This window comes from Oncorhynchus mykiss, chromosome 7, assembly GCF_057628025.1.
Source record: "Oncorhynchus mykiss isolate SJ-2025 chromosome 7, ASM5762802v1, whole genome shotgun sequence".
Taxonomy (NCBI): domain Eukaryota; kingdom Metazoa; phylum Chordata; class Actinopteri; order Salmoniformes; family Salmonidae; genus Oncorhynchus; species Oncorhynchus mykiss.
The window spans coordinates 36,729,486-36,750,818 of NC_143028.1; the positions used below are offsets into that span (position 1 = coordinate 36,729,486).

Sequence of the window (21,333 nt, forward strand, 5' to 3'; positions counted from 1 at the left end):
TAAACATTTGACTATGTGCACCATGGTGGGCAGATGTTGTTTTTTTTAAATGTATTTTGAAAGTGAAGAAGTTAAAACTGGTCCAAGACATGAGTGCCTTTAAGACAACATTGACCCATGCCTTTTGCATCTGTTCCTGGTCCCCCAGAAGTACATGGTTTTAATAAATCTAGTCAGTGGCTAAATGTCCACACTTCCCATGAAGTAATTGATCTTGCTATTATTTTAATGTCTTGTTGATTTGAGGTGAGTATAACTATAATTATTTGACATGTAAATAATAATATATTTGTTCCTTGAGACTGCACATTCATTCCTGGGATGTGTTGGTCTTTCGTCTGTTAGCAATGCATGTCTGACAACTGTATGCAGACAGGGCTACCCCACAGCAGCATTCCTTCTGCCAAGAATGCTTGGGACATACTGTACTTGGGAATGTTGGGTTTCCTGTTACCCGGAAGAGTGAGTGCGTTCATGCTTTCATGAGTGTGAAAATTGTTGTCCTTGAAGTGACTTCAGATGATGAGAGTAAAAAGTAATCTGGATGTTACATAGGAAAGAAAAGAAACCTCAGAACTGAGATTGTGCAATCAAAACCAGTACATACTTCATTGCCGTAGGCGGGGCATGTGATGAGTGTACAAAGAACCTTGCCTTGTCCCACACGTAATTTCTGAAATTGCTCCATAATTTCGCACAGAACTGAAAAACGTGTAATAGTGCCACTTACAACTAGACAACTGGTGTTGTGTCTGGGAATCAAGACACAGTTTAAACTGGATGCGCGGCATAATTTATGCACCCAGGTATGTAATGTTAATGGCAATCTGACTGGCATATGACTTTACACCAATTCAGTGCTTTAAAAAAAATGTGTTTATAAATTGTCTTAAACATGCATGCCGGTTGTTGGGCTATACGTAGTCTTTTTCTCTCCGTCTGTTATCTATTCATACGGAATGAGATTGTTCCATCTATAATGTACTTTCATATGACGTTTTAGGCAAAATAGCAACTCACACTAATTCTCACGCTGCTCTGTCGTCCGGGGGGGACTATATGGACACGCCTGGTGCCCAAATTGATCACATATGTTAGGCAGCTGAGAGTTGGGACGAACCGACTCGGTTCAGTCATTCTTCATAATTTGAAACTTGTCTGCCTACATTGGGATTTGGGAGTGTTCAGAATCATTAAGTTTTTATTGGAGTAATAGTTCTTTTAAAAAATGGTTTGTACAAAAATGTATATATTAAATGTCGTAGTTGTAAAACATGTTTCTAAATATCGCTTTAGCCAAAGACAGTTTTTAGATTGGCTACTCCCAATAGAAATTCCCGACCACACCTGTCATGGCGACGTTGGCTGTAAACCGAACTAAGCATACCCAGGCCGTCGAATCAAAGGCACTCATTCGATATAAAGTTGTTGTTTTTTGTTGCGAGGTTGGAGTAACACCATGTTCAACTACTTAAGATATTGCCTCGAATCTAGGTTGCACCTTTCGATTTCGAGAAAATGAACAACTAAGGACGAATTTGTCACGTATCTCATTGACTTCTCAAACCCCAAGCCCTGGCCCGGTCTGTTTCGCAAGCGTTCCCGGATGTTCCACCTCTGTTTCTAAGAAACCGTGTGCTTTAGCTGTCACCCTGTTATATCGACTGATTGGTTCTGTATGGGGTGATAGGCTACACTATCTCCTTACTTCCAAACAGCAGTGCTCCGCTAAACGGGAGTGAAGGACACTGTGCCGGGTTGTGTTGTGTCGCCGGCATGCAGCGCAAAGGTTCCCCATTGAGCAGCGACGTTATACTCTATCACGGTGACATCCAAATGTTTACGACCAATGCAATGGGACAAGTTCATTATAATATAGGCTGCCATCATAATCAACATGAAATACAGTGGGATGGAAAAAAAATTGGCCGATGACATGTGATACAGCTGCCCAGCGCAAAGAAACTACATAAAACAACACCATTGCATTGGTAATTCGCCACGGGTTTTGTCGTTACATTAGCTACGTTAATTGGCATGGTACACTGCTCTGTCGTACGGGAGAGTCGATATGGACACGCCTGGTGCCCGAATTGACATCCAGATGGTGACCAATACTACAAGTTAACTTTTTTTTATTTAAAAAAAAGTTTTAACTAGCCCCATGCTGCTATTGTTTCCAGCTCACCAGCATAAACTAGCTAGCTGAGCTGGGAAGGGCTCATGAGGATGACCGATTGAACTAAATACTCGCTTTCATTCTGACAGGATATTTTCCTACATGAAGTATATCAGACAATGTAATGAAACGTATGAAATCGGGTTACACAAAGTGTTAGGTATTATTTTTTTAGTTGAGGTAAAAACGAGACTCTGAGAAAAATAAAATACATTTCCAGTTATGTCAACATGGTGCATGTTTTGTTTTGTCCAACTTTGAACAAGTTGGCATTTCCCATAAAGCGCAACCCGAATGACTCAGTCTGGACTTCTACTCACACATTTAAGTCATGCATACGAATCTGTTTGGATAAATATGAAATCATGTTTAAAATGTTAGTACAAAAAACACTCTCTCAACCACAGATTGAATTAGCAAACCTTCCCATCCCACAGTAATACCCACTACTCTCTGTCTCTTTTACAACACATGTAGGGAGAGCAAAGTAAACAAAACGGTGACTCACTGGTCATTAAATGTCCTATCCCTCAGTTTAAAAAGCTTAATACATCAAGCCACTGTAGTTCTCTGTTTAGTTCACGCCCACACTTCTCTTTTTCTCTCTTTTTTCTCTCGTTTGCTCTGTCTCTCAATTCAGTTCAAATGGCATTATCGGGCTCCCGAGTGGCGCTGCGGTCTAAGGCACTGCATATCAGCGCTAGAGGCATCACTACAGACCTTGGTTCAATTCCAGGCTGTATCACAACTGGCTGTGACTGGGAGTCCCATAGGGTGGTGCACAATTGGCCCAGTGTTGTCTGGGTTAGTGTTTGGCTGGGGTAGGCAGTCATTGTAAATAAGAATTTGTTCTTAACTGACTTGCCTAGTTAAATAAAGGATAAATAGAATATGTTTGCATTGCCAAAGCAAGTGAAATAAACAGTACACATTGCAGATGTTATATTATGGCTATATACAGTATTGTAACGATGTACACATAGTTCAAATACAAAAGGGAAAATAAATAAACATAAATATGGGTTGTATTTACAATGGTGCTTGTTCTTCACTGGTTGCCCTTTTCTTGTGGCAACAGGTCACAAACCTTGCTGCTGTGATGGCACACTGTGGTATTTCACACTATAGATATAGGAGTTTATCAAAATTGGATTTGTTTTCAAATTCTTTGTGGGTCTGTCTAATCTGAGTGAAATATGTGTCTATGGTTATACATTTGGCAGGAGGTTATGAAATGTTGCTCAGTATTCATCTCATTTTGTGGGCAGTGTACACATAGCCTGTCTTCTCTTGAGAGCCAGGTCTGACTACGGCGGTCTCTCGCTATCAAGGCTATGCTCACTAAGTCTGTACATAGTCAAAGCTTTCCTTAATTTTGTGTCAGTCACAATGGTCTCAGGTATTATGCCACTGTGTACTTACTCTCTGTTTAAGGCCAAATAGCATTCTAGTTCTCTGTTTTTTTGGTAATTCTTTCCAATGTATCAAGTAATTATCGTTTAGTTTTCTCATGATTTGGTTGGGTCTAATTGTGTTGCTGTCCTGGGGCTCTGTGAGGTCTGTTTGTGAACAGAGCCCCAGGACCAGCTTGATTAGGGGACTCTTCTCCAGGTTTATCTCTCTGTAGGTGATGTCTTTGTTATGGAATGTTTGGGAATCGATTTCCTTTTAGGTGGTTGTAGAATTGAATGTCTCTTTTCTAGATTTTGATCATTAGCGGGTATCGGTCTAATTCTGCTCTGCATGTGTTATTTGGTGTTTTACGTTGTACATGGAGGATATTATTTCAGAATTCTGCATGCAGAGTCTCAATTTGGTGTTTGTCCCAATTTGTGAATTGGTGAGTGGACCCCAGACCTCACAACCATAAAGAGCAATAGGTTCTATAACTGATTCAAGTGTTTTTAGCCAAATCCTAATTGGTATGTCAAATTGTATGTTCCTTTTGATGGCGTAGAAGGCCCTTCTTGCCTTGTCTCTCAGATTGTTCACAGCTTTGTTGAAGTTACCTGTGGCGCTGATGTTTAGGCCGAGGTATGTATAGTTTTTCGTGTGCTGTAGGACAACAGTGTCTATATGGAATTTGTATTTGTGGTCCTGGCAATTGGGCCTTTTTTGGAACACCATTATTTTTGTCTTACTGAGATTTGATGTCAGGGCCCAGGTCTGACAGAATCTGTGAAGACGATCTAGGTGCTGCTGTTTGCTGATCATCAGCAAACAGTAGACATTTGACATCAGATTGTAGTAGGGTGAGGCCGGGTGCTACAGACTGTTCTCTCTTTCTCTAACTCTTTCTCTCTCTCCTCACAGAGTGTCTGCTGTTCCCCAGAATGTTCAGAAGGAGAGGAGAAATCTCCTGTTCTCGTGGCTGTAGGTAACAGACAGTAGCAGTAACAGTGCGGTGTGGAGTGGCGATGGTCCCCTGGGCCACCTTCCTGGTGACATGCATGTGGATACAAACCCTCAAAGCCTCAGGACTGTACACCTGTCCCAGGACCCCTCGCAAGGAGGTGGATTTCAACGTTAGCTACTCAATACCCCACTTCCAGACAGCTAAACCCATCCAGAACATAGTGATCAACCCGTACGAGCCTGAGGTTTATGTGGCTTCTCAGAATGTCATTGAGGCAGTGAGTGGTAGGCTCAGTAAGTTATGGGAGCTGAGGACAGGCCCAGTGGGCATCCCAGATTGTCAGACCTGTGGCCTGTGTGGCATTGAGGCTGATCCTGAGGACTCAGTGGACACGAACAATGAGGTCCTGCTCTTGGACTCATCATCTTATCTTACCTCTCTATACTCCTGTGGGAGCTCTCAGCATGGGGTCTGTTACTTACATGAAATTAACTCTAACGGTACCCCACCTAAATCTGAATGTCTCTTCAGGCAGGATGCTAACTCACCCTCCGACTGCCCTGACTGCCTGGCCAGCCCCCTGGGCACTGAGGTCATCATCGTGGAGCAAGGCTACACAACCTATTTCTTTGTAGTGGCTACACTCAATGAGAGTGTGGCACAGAGGTACGGCAGATTGTCCATATCGGTGCGCCGGCCGCTGTCGACCCTGGATGGCTTTGACATGGTCATGAAGGGTCTGACCGTGCTCCCTCAACTACAGAACTCCTACCGGATCGACTACATCTACAGCTTCTCCACACAGGATTATGTCTATTTTCTGTCTGTCCAGAGGGAGAACTTCCTGGACTCCTCTCTGTATCAAACGCGTCTGGGCCGTCTTCCGGTGAAGGACACAGAGGTGTGGATGTACCGTGAGCTGGTGCTGGAGTGTCGCTTCGAGCCCAAACGCAGGCGGAGGAGGAGAAGGACAGGGAGCAAGGTGTTCGAGGACGTGGTTTATAACAGGCTGCAGGCGGCCCACTTCAGCCGGGCCGGGAAGGAGCTGGCAGACGAGCTAGGAGTGGGGGAGAAGGATGACATTCTCTATGGGGTGTTTGCAGAGACAGATGACTCTGGGAAGCCCTACAGTAACTCAGCCCTGTGTGCCTTCCCAATTGACTACGTGAACAGGGCCATTGATGAGGGAGTGGAGGACTGCTGCAGCTCCAGCCCAGAGCAGCTTTCCAGGGGGCTCTGCCACTTCCAGCTCTGCGAGAGCTGCCCTCATGAGGTCAGTGACAGGCCTACTCCACTCTCTTCTGCTCTGCCAGGGCTTCAGTTAGGTAGTTGGTGAAGCCTGATGGTAGACAGGAATATGTAATAGTTTGATTGATATTCAACAGTCCAAAATGACTATGTCATTGGACTGATATAGGTTATTCTTATTGCGTTGTCTATTAGAAGTCCCAGTACTATGAGAGGAGGAAGTCAGGTGTGTGAGAACAGGGAGGAAGGGAGGGAGGAAGAGAGGGAGGGAGGGGTGAATGAGTCAGATCTCACCAGCACATTGCCACACTGTTGTTCTGCTCTGTTGAGTTTCAGCACATGGTAATAACCATGATTGTAAGGGTCGGAACTGTTGATACAGCCTTAGTACATGAAAGCCCTGCTATCGCTGTTCCTGAAATCTTAACTATGTTAGGTTAGGTTAGACTTGACCTATTGTATGATGCCCTATGTTTGAGAAAAACAAATTAAACTGTTTAATAATATTATGACAATGACTAGGTTAAAGTGTGACATTAATTATTACTTTGAAGAAGATGAATTGGAAATGTAGTGTATGGATAGTTGGACAAATAGACAGCAGCTGCATTCAAAAAACTGTATTCATTTAAAAAAAGAAAGAAATGTGTTTGGCTGTGTAATATCCGCTGTCAAGGTGTGGTGACTCGTAAACTTGACAACTATGAGCTCATAGAACGATGTATACACCTGCAGGTACGGTGTGCCAACTCAGAGGTTATAAATGGTGTTGATAAAGAGACGGAATGTGAAGGGGAGGGAGTGTATCCCTGCGCCTGGCTCCTACACGTTTTGTATGAGTGCATGGAAACAGGCACACCAGACACAGGGAGAGCCAGCACCGGAAAGAGCAAGGAGCAGGGAATGGCCTCCATTTAAAGTAGCTGTGTCACTTCAAAGCATTTTACTGTCTGACTCAACCAATAGAGGAAGAACAGTGTTTGTAGGGTTACTGTTTACAGGAAGGGATACTCCACTTATTCCATCTCTGAGGTGTTTTAAGTGGATGACGCCATGAGTTGTCTGCTGTCGTTCGTCAGTACTGTCATTAGTGTTTAAGTCAATAAAGTACACTGTTACAAAAGTTAAACAGACAGCCATATTGTCAATGTTAAACATTTCAATGGATTATAGTATTTGTATGAGTACTCAACAAAAATGCTGGGTTAAAAACAACCCAGTGCTGGGTAAAAAGTGGACAGAACACAAGTTGGGTTATTTTTGACCCAGCCAGTTGTGTCACTTGAGCTATGATCCACCGTGTTAGATCAGAAGACTGAAGGCATGGCTTAGTAGGGGAGTTACTTTCAGATTTGTTATATTTGACCAACTGTGAGAGTACATTTGATTCCACTTCATCTGTTCTGTTATATTGTCAACACAAGTTAAAGTTGAGCACTGACACTTTTGCATCTTAATGTCGATTACACAAGTTTATTTCTTCAAGGGCATATGCGTATCCCAATGTTGGGATAGTTACCACTTTGTTTTGCTGTTGAAATAATGTTATTAATGATTTTTTTATATTAAATTATGTAATGTGCAAAAATATTGAAGGGAAAGGTACATTTGCAGTGCACAAACATGAAGAAGTGGCCAAAAATACCTATCTGGAAGCCACACACCCAATAGGCCACGCCTCCTGAAAATAACCTAAGGATTACATAAAAAATACCCATCTGCTGGGTCAACTCAGCATAAAAGTGAATAGAAACCCAATTGATGGTTAAATGTTAAGAAAATTGTAAAATTGTGTAATCCAAAAACGTGGCCTATTGGTTTCAGAGTTCTTTTTGGCCCGTGAGAGTAAATCTCATTCATTTTCATCATGTTAAGTTTATAAACTGAAAATTAAGAAAAATCTATATTTTTGCACATTGCACGTTTTAATATAAAAAAGTATAACATTATTTAAATATTATAACAATGTGGTAATTGTCCCAACTTTGGGATATACATAGGCACTTAATGAACTCCTTCTCTTGTGTAAGCCTTATTAAAGCTACTATAGCGTCCAGAGCAATGTGTTTAACAACAACAGTCCCCATGCGGAGCAGTGTTTTTCTTTTGTCTATTGCTTTTTTTGTTCTTTTCAAAAGTATGTCCATATCTGATAAGCTACACAAGAAAAGGCTTTATTAATACAGTGGGGAGAACAAGTATTTGATACACTGCCAATTTTGCAGGTTTTCCTACTTACAAAGCATGTAGAGATCTGTCATTTTTATCATAGGTACACTTTAACTGTGAGAGACGGAATCTAAAACCAAAATCCAGAAAATCACATTGTATGATTTTTAAGTAATTAACTTGCATTTTATTGCATGACATAAGTATTTGATCACCTACCAACCAGTAAGAATTCCGTCTCTCACAGACCTGTTAGTTTTTCTTTAAGAAGCTCTCCTGTTCTCCACTCATTACCTGTATTAACTGCACCTGTTTATACTACCTGTATAAAAGACACCTGTCCACACACTCAATCAAACAGATTCCAACCTCTCCACAATGGCCAAGACCAGAGAGCTGTGTAAGGACATCAGTGTTAAAATTGTAGACCTGCACACGGCTGGGATGGGCTACAGGACAATAGGCAAGCAGCTTGGTGAGAAGGCAGCAACTGTTGGCACAATTATTAGAAAATGGAAGAAGTTCAAGATGACGGTCAATCACCCTCGGTCTGGGGCTCCATGCAAGATCTCACCTCGTGGGGCATCAATGATCATGAGGAAGGTGAGTGATCATCCCATAACTACACAGCAGGACCTTGTCAATGACCTAAAGAGAGCTGGGACCACATTCTCAAAGAAAACCATTAGTAACACACTAGGCCGTCATGGATTAAAATCCTGCAGCGCACGCAAGGTCCCACTGCTCAAGCCAGCGCATGTCCAGGCCAGTCTGAAGTTTGCCAATGACCATCTGGATGATCCAGAGGAGGAATGGGAGAAGGTCATGTGGTCTGATGAGACAAAAATAGAGCTTTTTGATCTAAACTCCACTTGCCGTGTTTGGAGGAAGAAGAAGGATGAGTACAACCCCAAGAACACCATCCCAACCGTGAAGCATGGAGGTGGAAACATCATTCTTTGGGGATGCTTTTCTGCAAAGGGGACAGGACGACTGCATCATATTGAAGGGAGGATGGATGGGGCCATGTATCGTGAGATCTTGGTCAACAACCTCCTTCCCTCAGTAAGAGCATTGAAGATGGGTCGTGGCTGGGTATTCCAGCATGACAACGACCCAAAACACACAGCCAGAGCAACTAAGGAGTGGCTCCGTAAGAAGCATCTCAAGGTCCTGGAGTGGCCTAGCCAGTCTCCAGACCTGAACCCAATAGAAAATCTTTGGAGGGAGCTGAAAGTCCGTATTGCCCAGCGACAGCCCCGAAACCTCAAGGATCTGGAGAAGGCCTGTATGGAGGAGTGGGCCAAAATCCCTGCTGCAGTGTGTGCAAATCTGGTCAAGAACTACAGGAAACGTATGATCTCTGTAATTGCAAACAAAGGTTTCTGTACCAAATATTAAGTTCTGCTTTTCTGATGTATCAAATACTTATGTCATGCAATAAAATGCAAATTAATTACTTAAAAATCATATAATGTGATTTTCTGGATTTTTGTTTTAGATTCCGTCTCTCACAGTTGAAGTGTACCTATGATAAAAAATTACAGACCTCTACATGCTTTGTAAGTAGGAAAACCTGCAAAATCGGCAGTGTACTATTTCTCCCCACTGTATATGTAGCCTTAGAAATAAAGTTCAGGAAATCAATAACTTGCTAACATCAGATAATATGAATATATTTCCCATTTCTGAGACTCCCTTAGATAATTCCTATGATGATACAGTGGTAGCAATACAAGGAGATAGCATCAACAGACGAGACAGGAATGGCTATAGGGGAGGTGTTTCCGTATATATTCAGAGCCATATCTCTGTAATGCTTAGAGAAGTTCTCATGTCAAGTGTTGTGATTGCAGGTTCACCTGACTCCTCTAAAGCCTATTCTTTTAGGGTGATGCTATAGGCTAGCAAGGGCTAACAGTCAGTATCTATGTAGATCATGTGTGTGAAATGCTTGATAGAGTGTGTGATCTTAACGGAGAGCTTTATTTTCTGGGTGACCTGAACAGTGGCTGGTTAGCAACTAGCTGTCCTCTCAGGAGGAAGCTTCTAACTGGGACTGGCTGTAATAGGTTATCACTCAAACAACTAGAGTGGATACCAGTAGTGTTGGATCTGTGACATCTTCATGCATGGATCATATCTTCACTAATGCTGAGGAGCTTTGCTCCAAAGCAATATCAGGTCCCATTGGCTGTAGTGACCATAACATTGTGGCAATAACAAGGAAAGCCAAAGTGGACCTAAAGTCTTTTATCAGAGATGATGAAGAAAAAAATTCCTCAGGACACTTTTGTTAAATATGTATTTAAAAAAAAGAAGAAAATGTGTTGGTCTGATGTGTATCATTAAGTGAATCCAGATGCAGCACTGGAAGTATTTAAATGACATGACAATTGTTGACAAGTATGCACCTGTTAAGAAATTAACGGCGAGAACTGTTAGAGTCCTCTGGACTGATGATGAATTGAAAAAGTGTATGGTTCAAAGAAATGATGCAAAAGTGATGGCAAACAAGTCAGGCTGCACAGCTGATTGGTTGACATACTATACATTGAGAAATTTTGTGACTAGGGCTGTGGCGGTCATGCCGTTTTGTCAGCCGGTTATTGTCAAACAAATAACTGCCGGTCTCACGGTAAATTGACCGTTAATTTACATAAACACATTTAGCATCTCCCGACTTCCATGTATAGTCTACAAGCCACTGAAGGAGACCTTTGGGACATCTACATTTTAAAATGTCTAACGAATCCATTTAGTATAGCCTACACCATCACAATAAATCCATTATTTATTTTAGACAGGTCTAAAGAAGCATGATATGAAGAAAATGTAGTCTATTTCAGAAGAACAGAATAGCATACTCTGAATTGTCCTTATGTTAGGTCCTGATCTGGCTATGCCATATGGCTGTGGGCGACATTAGTTCATTAAGCAGATTTTCTTAGAATTCCGTGGCATTATTTTAAATTATTTTATAGTATGAAGAATACAATTGAACATAACTAAATAAAATAGAAAGGATATTTCATCCTAACGATTTGAGGGACATGAGGCTATTCTGTGTTGAACTGTTAACAAAGAAACAGGTCCTCCTAAATGTTTAATTTAAAGTTATTTATGCAACTTTACAAAAGTTGGGCTATTTGTTATACACTCTAAGACAGCATGATGCGACTCTAATGATGATGATTTAAAAAAAGTTGCTTGAAAGGCTTGAGCTCTGCTATGTTTTTTTAGTTGTGATTACAATCCTTATCAAAACATATATGCATATGGGCTAGGCTACATGAGGTGTGCGACTACGATTTGAAAAAGTGATAATATATCATTCACAAGGGATAGGCTAATATTGTCACCCATTAGACTATTCTTGATTTAATGTTGTCTTTACGTATACTAAATAATATATGTGTGAATCTGGATTTAGATGGACCATTATCATACACCCGTCTCAATACAGGGGAAGTGGAACAAAAATACAATGTCATCTATGCACTTAAATAGCGGATGGAGATCGCTTTTCTCATTATTCATTTTCATGCCAGGCAGGCTATACTCCTGTTGTAAAGCGAAATAATGTGCTTAATATTATGAAAGTTGAGAAATCAACATTGTAAGCCAATAGAAAGCTGATTGGAACCTCCTCTTTTTAGTAGAGGCCATCAGAACTCTGTGTTCTTAAGCAATTGCATAGCCTATAAAAATGTTGCTTAACATGAGCTCATGGCCTCTCATGAAGTATTGGATTAGATTTTCTATTATGTTTGCATTGATGTCAGAGTGATTAGAGGGACAATAGAGTGCTGAGTGCTGAGTACTAGGCACTTAGCAAGTTTGGTAGGCTACTAATGAGCATCAGCAGGATCAGAGCTTGAAAAAGCCTAGTTACCGTGACTAAGTGGTCACATAGTATTTGGACTTGTGACCGCCGGTGTGGCGGTAATACGGTCACTGTAACAGCCCTAGAATAAGAAATTACATTACCAAATCAAGATAAATTACATAAAACACAATGGGAAAAGACCAGAGTACCTTATATGATATCATGGGCAGAAAACCCAATTAATCTCCATCGTTCATTGAAGTTGATGGGTCATTTATAACAACACTTTTCAATATTGGCAATCATTTCAATTACTATTTCACTAGTAAAGTGGAAAAATAACAGTAAATAATGATTGAGAAGGATTGCTGTTTTGAATTTGGTCAAGTTCACGTGGGAGAGGTGGAAAAACTATTGTTATCTATTGTTTCACAACACTCTTAAAAACACCAATATTATGGTTGAGTCCTTCTATTTTCACAGTGTGAAGCCATGGTTCACTACTGTTTTATAGCCGTTTTCCTTTACGTGTCAGGGTTGTTAGAGCTATGCTCTGTTACAGGGGTGAGGGCTGGAGGAGCCAGGGCTGGGGTACATCCTCCCTCACAGTGGAAGTGTGTGTGTGTGTGTGTGGGACGGAGGGTGGGTTCAGGACACTACAAAAACAAATCAGATTAACTTATTGCAGTTTAATGGAGAATATGACAAACAACCAATATAGGCAAAGTGGGATCCCGAGTGGCGCAGTGGTCTAAGGCACTGCATCTCAGTGTTAGAAGTGTCACTACAGACCCTGGTTTGATTCCAGGCTGTATCACAAGTGACTGTGATTGGGCCTACCCCATAGGGCGGCGCACATTTGGCCTAGCGTCGTTAGGGTTTTGCCGGGGTAGGCCGTCATTGTAAATAAGAATTTGTTCTTAACAGACTTGCCTAGTTAAATAAAGGCTAAATTAAAAATTAAAAAACGATGTCATGTAAAATAAATCAGTGTATTCACCATTTTAATAAACCAATCTAAAGAGGGAAGTGGAAATTGTGTGAAATGAGTACTCATGTCGGAATAGTCAGTCAGTCAGTATGAGTAATGTTGTTGTCTCTATGTGTGTTGTGTCTGTGCAGAGCTCAGAGAACAATGCCACGTGCAGGGAAAGTCCCACCCTAGTGTCTAAACCCTACTACAGGGTGGACCTCTTCAACAGGTACATGAACAACGTCCTGCTCACCTCAGTGTTGGTTACCATCATCGGGGACAACACTGTGGCACACATTGGCACCAAGGACGGCAGGCTGCTGCAGGTACACTCACTGTGTCTATGTGTTTAGTGTGTTTGTGTTGCAGTACAGTAAAGTCACTGAGGTGTCTAGTAGGAGAATATGAAATTACAGTGTCTATTTCATGAATTCAGATTCAGTAAAAGTGGTGGTAGATTGAGCTATATTAAAAAAATTGTACCATGTGCATGACTGTCTTTCCTCATATATACAATCCGTTTTTTTCCAATGAATATCATTAGCTCTCTCAGCACGTTAACCAACCTAAGTAGAACATATTATAAATCCATTCCTTTCACAGGTCTGCCATGGCTCAGGGATATAACTGTAGTGTCTTTGACTGTTGTAGCTCATCCTGAGGAGGTCAAGTCCCATCATCTTTGCCAACTATTCTCTGGGTGAGGAAACAGAAGTGTCCAGGAAAGCTGCTGTGCAGTCCGACGAGTCCTTGCTCTTCGTGGTTGGAAATAAGGTGCCTTTTCTATTCAGTCATAAGTGCTCATTACCCCCCACTTTGCTTATTTGTTTTACTTTTGATTTCTAAAGGCAGAGAATACATTGTAACAATTTCTTTCCCGCTCCCTTTCTTTTCTCTCTCTTCCTCTCTTCCCTCTCTCCCCCTCTTTTCACCTCTCTCTCTTCCTCTCTTCCCCCTCTCTCTTCCCTCTCTCCCCCTCTCTTCACCTCTCTCTCTTCCTCTTTCTTTGTAACAGATGTTCAGTGTGTCTCCTAAAGGGCCCGGATGTAAACACTTTCTAACCTGCTCCACATGCCTGGCGGCGCCCAGGTTTACAGGGTGTGGCTGGTGCTCGGCGGTGTGCTCCAGGCAGGAGGAGTGCCCCGCCCAGTGGAAGAATGAGTCCTGTCCTCCCTTCATCACAGAGGTAAGACTGCTTGGGGGCCGGAGTAGGGAGTGGCTCTTTTTAAGCTGATCCTCTGTTATAAATGTCAGAACAACGACCACCAAACACATGGGTCGAAGAAACCGACACATTGTTAATAGAATATTTGAAAGTGAGTAGTTGAGCATTTGAAGAAAATGTGTAAAGCATTTGAGGAAATGTCAACTGCATCATGTTTTTCTGATTGTATTGTATGGGGGATTCAGTTTTTCCCTAAGACAGCTCCCCCTAATGGCGAGACAGAGCTTAAGCTGTGTGGCTGGGAGTTCCAGTCTCCTATAAGACCAGCCATCATCAGCAAGGAGACCCACCTGGTGAGGGTGGGAGAGACCCCCTGCACTGTACTGTCAGAGAAGAGCAACAGCACACAGTAAGTAACAGACACAGAATGCATGGAGACATCCAAGCTTCAAATCAACTCTGTCAAATGACCTCATAGCTTTGTTATTATTGAGGCTGTAGTCAACACTGATCTTTCACCCTGACCACTCCTAGGCTGGTGTGTAGCATTCACCCTAATGTTACAGGCCCATACCAGGATCTCAACATCACCGTGGAAGTGCATGAGGGGAAGGTGGAGGGACGCTACTCAATCCAAGGGCAGGCTCAAATTACAGGGTTCACTTTTGTGGTGAGGAGGATTACATTTGTTTGACTGTTGACACAACCTTTTATTCAAAACAATGTATTTCATCCACTCTAATGTCTACAATTCTATCCAGGAGCCAAGTATCACAGAAATCATGCCTGACTACGGGCCTCAGGTAGGGGGTACTTTGGTCACACTGACAGGGCCTCACTTGAATGCTGGGATGATTAAGACTGTGTCTATAGGAGATCAGGACTGCCCCATCAAGAGGTAATTATGGGCATCTACTGTTTCAGCTGTGCAATTTGGGTGTCTCATTGTAACTGTAGAACCTGTGCCTTTTTATAGTACATATGACTTTTACTGTTTCTGTCTAGATCTATATCAGTGTCCATAATATTATGTTATTGTCTTACTGTGTCTCTGTCAGCGTCTCCAAGGGTACGGGGACCACGTCCTCCATAGTCTGCCTGTCTAAAGGTGTGGCAGCAGTGATGAAGGTGCCCGTGAGGGTTGTCATTGACCAATCCCAGGTGTCCACTAACAAGATGTTCCACTACAAGAGCAACCCTGTGATCACTGAGATACGGCCTGCCTGCAGCTTCCGAAGGTAGGCCATACAAATGGATACTAGCCACTAGGCATCATCTGTGTGCTTCTGGGCCTAGCTGACTGACCTGCAAATGTGCTATATAGGACTGTAGAAAACAGTTAATTGCACACAGCTGATGCGGACCAAGAAGACGGTGATAAGTCAAATGTATTCCGGGCAGTGCCTACACTTTTAGCTGAGGGAAAACATGCTGTGCAGGAAATGTGCAATCTCTCTAGAGGCAATGAGGTTAACCTAAGTGAGGATGTGATTAGCCAACAGAAATAAACAAGCTAAGACCTGTTGTGTAACAATGCTGTGCCTTTTCTGGGTCACATTTCAGCAACTGGCACAACCATTTGAATAATAATAGAGAATAAACTGCAAATAGTGCTGGTTTCTCTGGTTTCTACAGTCAGCAGCGTTGACCTCTAACCCCGAGTCTCTATGTGTTTGTTTTCCTCCTTGTTCAATCCTGTGATTAAGTGGATCCAAGATCATCATCAAAGGCAAAAATCTGGACTCTGCGTACAACACTCTCATCCACTACAAATCAAACAAACTGAAGAAGTCTCTGCAGCGTGTAAGTTATCCTGCAGGGCTCACAACTCTGGGCTTCATAAACCTATAATGGGGTAATATCCATTAAATGCCAGTCTTTGATTTTGTTTGATTAAATGACCCCAGAGTACTGTTATTGACACTATTTGATGTGTCGAACATAACGCAGGTCTGCAACGGCACAGCAACCCCCACGCACATGGAGTGCTTTGCCCCCGTCTTCCCCAGAAATGAGACAGACAAGGGCTTTATTAATATCAGCATGGACGGGGCCATCAATCTGGTGAAGAAGAACTTTGAATACCAACCAGACGCCAGCATCACCCCCTTTGAGTACGAAGGCAACGTACTGAGCCTGAGCCCTGGACAGACTGAGGTTTCACTGCATGTACGTTCACCATCATACACACAGGACTCAGCTTTGAATAGAGCCAGTTACGTAGTCAGTCAATCAATCATCATTGTTTTCAACCATTACAGTAACTCTAGATTAACCAATTGGTTGATGGGTAAATCTAACCACAATTGTTGTTGTGTAAGTAGTGTGAGTAGTTGATTTCGTAGGTACCAGTGGGCAAAGCTGGTTGAAATGACTTCATTGCAACCAGTTTACAACTGAAATCGTGTGGTTTAAAGATGTCATTTCAACCAGCAATATTCAAGCTCCAATAAATTCCTCATTAAGTGTTTTCCCATGTTCTGCAGCACAACAAGCTAAGCATGGTGAGCCTCTGCATGGAGATCATAATGACCATCGGAGGTGTGGACTGCGGAGTCCAAGTGCTGGACAACGAACTGACCTGCAGGATCCCCAAGGAGCTCATCATCCCCAGGGAAGGTTCGCCTGTCATGGTGAGCTACTGTAATGGTTAACTTAATTGAACTTGATCCTTGATTGTCTAAGCCGGGGGAGGGGGGGGGGGGGGGGGCATATAAAGCAGGCAGACAGACAGACATTGAGGCATTCAGTTACTGTTTGATTGAATGTTAGAATGGGCAAAACGAGTGACCTAAGTGACTTTGAGCGGGGTATGATCGTCGGTGCTAGGCGCTCCGGTTCCTGTATCTCAAAAACAGCCGCCCTCCTGAGTCTAGGGTTTCCCGCGAATGGTGCGACAAACAAAAAAACGTTCAGTCAGCGGCAGTCCTGTGGACAAAAGAGCTCGTTGATGAGAGAGGTCGAAGGAGAATGGCAAGAATCGTGCGAGCTGACAGACATTGATATTTGAATTTCTGTTTACTTAAATGAATTGAAATGGAATTGACCCTAACCTTGAAAGCAAACCATTAGTAAACTGGTCCTTAAATTAAAGTGATAATCAAACTGATCCCAGAATAAGGTGTGACTAATATCCTGTTTTTTTTGTCCTAGGTGTCTGTGAATGGGCGTGCCTATGAGGTGGGCACGGTGGTCTTCGTCAACAACACCACCAACATAGTGGTTATCATGTTTGGAATTGTCATTGCGTTGTGTGTTGGTGCTGCCATGGCCTTCATCACCATGAAACATGTGAGGAGGAAGAAGAAAGGTGAGAACCGTTACTGTGTGTGGAATACGCTACAAGAAGATGTACTTTCATCTACCAGTACATTTACCAGTACTCTTAAATGATAGCACGGGTTAGACAGACATACATTTTTATGCCTTTAACAATTGTTGTCATGTAAGCAATAACTTACCATGTGTGCATTTAAGACATTTCATATTTTCTGATAGTTATCTAAAGTTTTTGAGTATGTACTGTATAAGGCAATGTAATTCATTATGTTGATGAAAACATTTCAGCCAAAGTAGACACTGGTTTAGCAAGGATGTTTGTCCGCAGTCGGATAAGCAGCAACCCTGACCAATCCCCCACTGGTGACTATCGACAAGGTGAGATCCTTGGAGTGAACATTTGTTATGGTTCATTAATCTTGTGATTCATATCAATGAATCAATGGTTTCTCTTGCCGTGTCCCCTCTGTACTCCAGAATGGTCCAACCAGGTGAGCCAAAGGACAGGCTCAGGAGGGATAGCCTTACATAGCCTGCTCTACGCTGCCACTTTTGACCCCTCAGCCACGCCTCTGATCTCATTGGACACCCTGAGACCTGAGCTCCTGGAGGAGGTCAAAGACGTCCTGATCCCAGCCGACAGGCTCAATGTTCACCACAACCAGATCATCGGCAAAGGTATGGTCTGGATAGCCCGTTCCAAGATCTGTTTGTGCTGTCTTGACAACTCCTATGGTCATTGTCATGCCAAACAGATCGGGACCTCCTCAGATACTGACTAAGAAAAGCAAAATGGGTCTGGCCGTCATCTTCATTAGAATCCATCTATTTCTGTTTCCACTCATTTACCTGTTCATTCTTTTTTCTTTGTTTAAGTTTAAAGTATGTAACTAGACTAGTGCCATATTCCCCAAAACACGGATGTTATTTTGTCGTTATTCAGGTCATTTTGGGACTGTGTACCACGGCTACCTGACAGACAACAATAACCAAGAACAGTTAATCCACTGTGCTGTTAAGTCATTGAACAGTAAGTGGATTCTTCTCATTTTGTTTGGCTGAGCTCTCATGCCATAAACAACTGTGCTAGTCATCTGTGGTGTATGTCCTGCTTGGTACACATAGTTCAATTCTCCCTCTCTCAGGGATCACAGACCTAGAGGAGGTGGAGCAGTTTCTGAGAGAGGGCATCCTGATGAAGGAGTTCCACCACACCAATGTTCTCTCCCTGCTGGGTATCCTGCTGCCTCAGGAGGGGCTCCCCCTGGTGGTGCTGCCCTATATGAAACATGGAGACCTGCGCCACTTCATACTCTGTGAAAGGAGGGTACGTTAAAGGCCTACTCTTCCTCATACTTCATAATAACAAAGTATAGCCACTAGTCAGTTCGTCAGAGAGAATATACGTTTATATTGTTCATGAATGACTCCTGTGTCACCTCTCTTCCTCCAGAATCCAACAGTGAAAGACCTGATTGGCTTTGGGCTACAGGTTGCCAAAGGTATGGAGTACCTGGCCCAGAAGAAGTTTGTACACAGAGACCTGGCAGCTCGAAACTGCATGTAAGTGCAGGGCAGCTCTATCACTCGTTAATGTTTTGTTTATGCTATTTCTCAATCCAGTACCTGGCTGTGCCATCGACAAAGTCTGTCTATTATCTATGGTCTCTTTAGGCTTGATGAAACGTTTACGGTGAAGGTGGCAGATTTCGGAATGGCCAGAGATGTGTTTGACAAGGAGTACTACAGCATCCAGGACCACAGGAAGGCCAAGCTGCCAGTCAAGTGGATGGCCATAGAGAGCCTGCAGACACAGAAGTTCACCACTAAGTCAGACGTGGTGAGGGATTATGACTCGATTTCAATTTTCTTATAGCCATTGTATACTGTAGCTAGCTGTCTTACAGTACAAAAAAAGTATGAAAACGGATGCACTCACTACTGTAAGTCGCTCTGGATAAGAGCGTCTGCCAAATGAACCTGGCCCAGGACTTGTTAGAGATCCAGTTCTTGTAAATGTTTTCTAGCTCTTTATCCCTTGTCTTCACAGTGGTCATTTGGGGTCCTGATGTGGGAGCTGTTGACCAGAGGAGCGAGCCCCTATCCTGAAGTGGACCCCTACGACATCACTCACTTTCTATTAAAGGGACGCAGGCTGCACCAACCACAGTTCTGCCCTGATGCTTTGTAAGTGATCTAGTGTCAGATCATTTTAACGGGCAACCGGCGGCATGCGGATCACCCCAATCAAAGTTTCCCGTTCCTGATCTACAGCTATTCTATCACAGTCGTTTATAGCTGTTGTTGTTGCATTAGGAACTCTGTCATGGTTGTTGACAGCTGTTGTCATTGTTCTATGCTGTTGTTTCTATACAGGTACTCCATCATGTTGGAGTGCTGGGACCCGGAGCCAGAGCTCAGGCCTGACTTCCACACTCTGGGCAAGGAGGTGCTAGAGATCTTGTCCTGCCTGGAGGGAGAGCACTACATCAGCCTGAAGGTGACCTACGTCAACCTGGACCAGCCACGGCCTTACCCTGGCCTTACCACCTCTGCTGATGAGGCTGAAGCCTCTGGATCAGACTCAGACAGCGTTGTGTCCAGCTGAGGACCACAGAGCCTCAGGGGTCAACAGAACTGACCGGTCCATACCATACCAGAGTTTACTGGACCAAACCAGACCAGGACAGTAGGGCGTGGTCAGAGGGCACGGATGGGGGCATGACCATTCATCGTAGATGGAGGGCTCCCCCTATTCCCATCCACAACGCAATATTAGTACACAGAAATTATTTTTCACTTCTGTTACTCAAGACTGGATTGATAAGGAATAGAATATTGATTATTGACTAAGAAGACCTTGTGAAATGTGTTTACTTGTGTGAGCATTGACACTGAATTTCAATGTAGTTTTCCCTTCCTTGTGAGTACACAAATTATGACTATATCATATTTGTCTGTACTTTCAATGCACTTGTGTTTTTTTAAGGACGATTTTCAGGTGAAGAAATTGTATTTATAATGGGACACCAAGTGAACCTTCTCCATTTCTGAAGCACAGCTGTAAATATGAACAACTGAATGTACAGTATACTGTATGTCTGAAATGTGTTTTTGTGTTATAATAACTAAGGACTATGATTTGAACATGTCATGTTAAATCAGATGCATTTTCACACGTCATATTTTTCTCACTTTTTTGCTGGCATCCAAAGATATGCCTTAGAGATGGTCATTGGTGTTGATGGTCATTTGATGTATGGTTCTGAATGTGGCCATTGACTGAACTGGTCATTCTCATTGATACTTCTGAGAGGATATTTCAGTGAACCAAACTAGCGTTGTCTATGGTTATCTGCTAGCATTCTAGTAGATACACATAGACTTCCAGTCATTGCGCTAACGCTAGTTAGAATTGGCTTGCGAAACTACAGTGGGGAGAACAAGTATTTGATACACTGACGATTCTGCAGGTTTTCCTACTGACAAAGCATGTAGAGGTCTGTAATTTTATCATAGGTACACTTCAACTGTGAGAGACGGAATCTAAAACAAAAATCCAGAAAATCACATTGTATGATTTTTAAGTAATTAATTTGCATTTTATTGCATGACATAAGTATTTGATCACCTACCAACCAGTAAGAATTACGGCTCTCACAGACCTGGTCGTTTTTCTTTAAGGATCCCTCCTGTTCTCCACTCATTACCTGTATTAACTGCACCTGTTTGAACTCGTTACCTGTATAAATAAAAGACACCTGTCCACACACTCAATCAAACTCCAACCAGACTCCAACCTTTCCACAATGGCCAAGACCAGAGAGCTGTGTAAGGACATCAGGGATAAAATTGTAGACCTGCACAAGGCTGGGATGGGCTACAGGACAATAGGCAAGCAGCTTGGTGAGAAGGCAACAACTGTTGGCGCAATTATTAGAAAATGGAAGAGGTTCAAGATGACGGTCAATCATCCTCGGTCTGGGGCTCCATGCAAGATCTCACCTCGTGGGGCATCAATGATCATGAGGAAGGTGAGGGATCCGCCCAAAACTACACGGCAGGACCTGGTCAATGACCTGAAGAGAGCTGGGACCACAGTCTCAAAGAAAACCATTAGTAACACACTACGCCG

The 21,333-nt window shown here is 42.8% G+C and overlaps 1 protein-coding gene across 1 annotated transcript; it reads left to right on the forward strand.

The window, feature by feature from the left end:
• Positions 1–380: 380 nt before the first annotated feature.
• Positions 381–20,975, forward strand: mst1ra (macrophage stimulating 1 receptor a). The gene is made up of 21 exons (XM_021609291.3): positions 381–806; positions 4,493–5,808; positions 12,904–13,080; positions 13,406–13,528; positions 13,770–13,940; positions 14,165–14,328; positions 14,454–14,589; positions 14,681–14,817; positions 14,978–15,157; positions 15,626–15,722; positions 15,870–16,088; positions 16,406–16,552; positions 17,073–17,229; positions 17,487–17,576; positions 17,676–17,876; positions 18,142–18,228; positions 18,344–18,525; positions 18,652–18,761; positions 18,873–19,038; positions 19,249–19,385; positions 19,575–20,975. Exons 2-21 carry the CDS (start codon positions 4,597–4,599, stop codon positions 19,804–19,806), a joined length of 4,125 nt encoding a protein of 1,374 aa, XP_021464966.2. The 5' UTR covers positions 381–806; positions 4,493–4,596; the 3' UTR covers positions 19,807–20,975.
• Positions 20,976–21,333: the final 358 nt, after the last annotated feature.

Bases quoted from the DNA above. Each gene is read 5' to 3' on its own strand.
- mst1ra (XM_021609291.3), top strand. From the start codon at position 4,597: ATGGTCCCCTGGGCCACCTTCCTGGTGACATGCATGTGGATACAAACC. The intron at 15,723-15,869 runs GTAAGTTATCCT...AACATAACGCAG, and splicing joins TGAAGAAGTCTCTGCAGCGT to GTCTGCAACGGCACAGCAAC. The intron at 17,230-17,486 runs GTGAGAACCGTT...AAAACATTTCAG, and splicing joins TGTGAGGAGGAAGAAGAAAG to CCAAAGTAGACACTGGTTTA.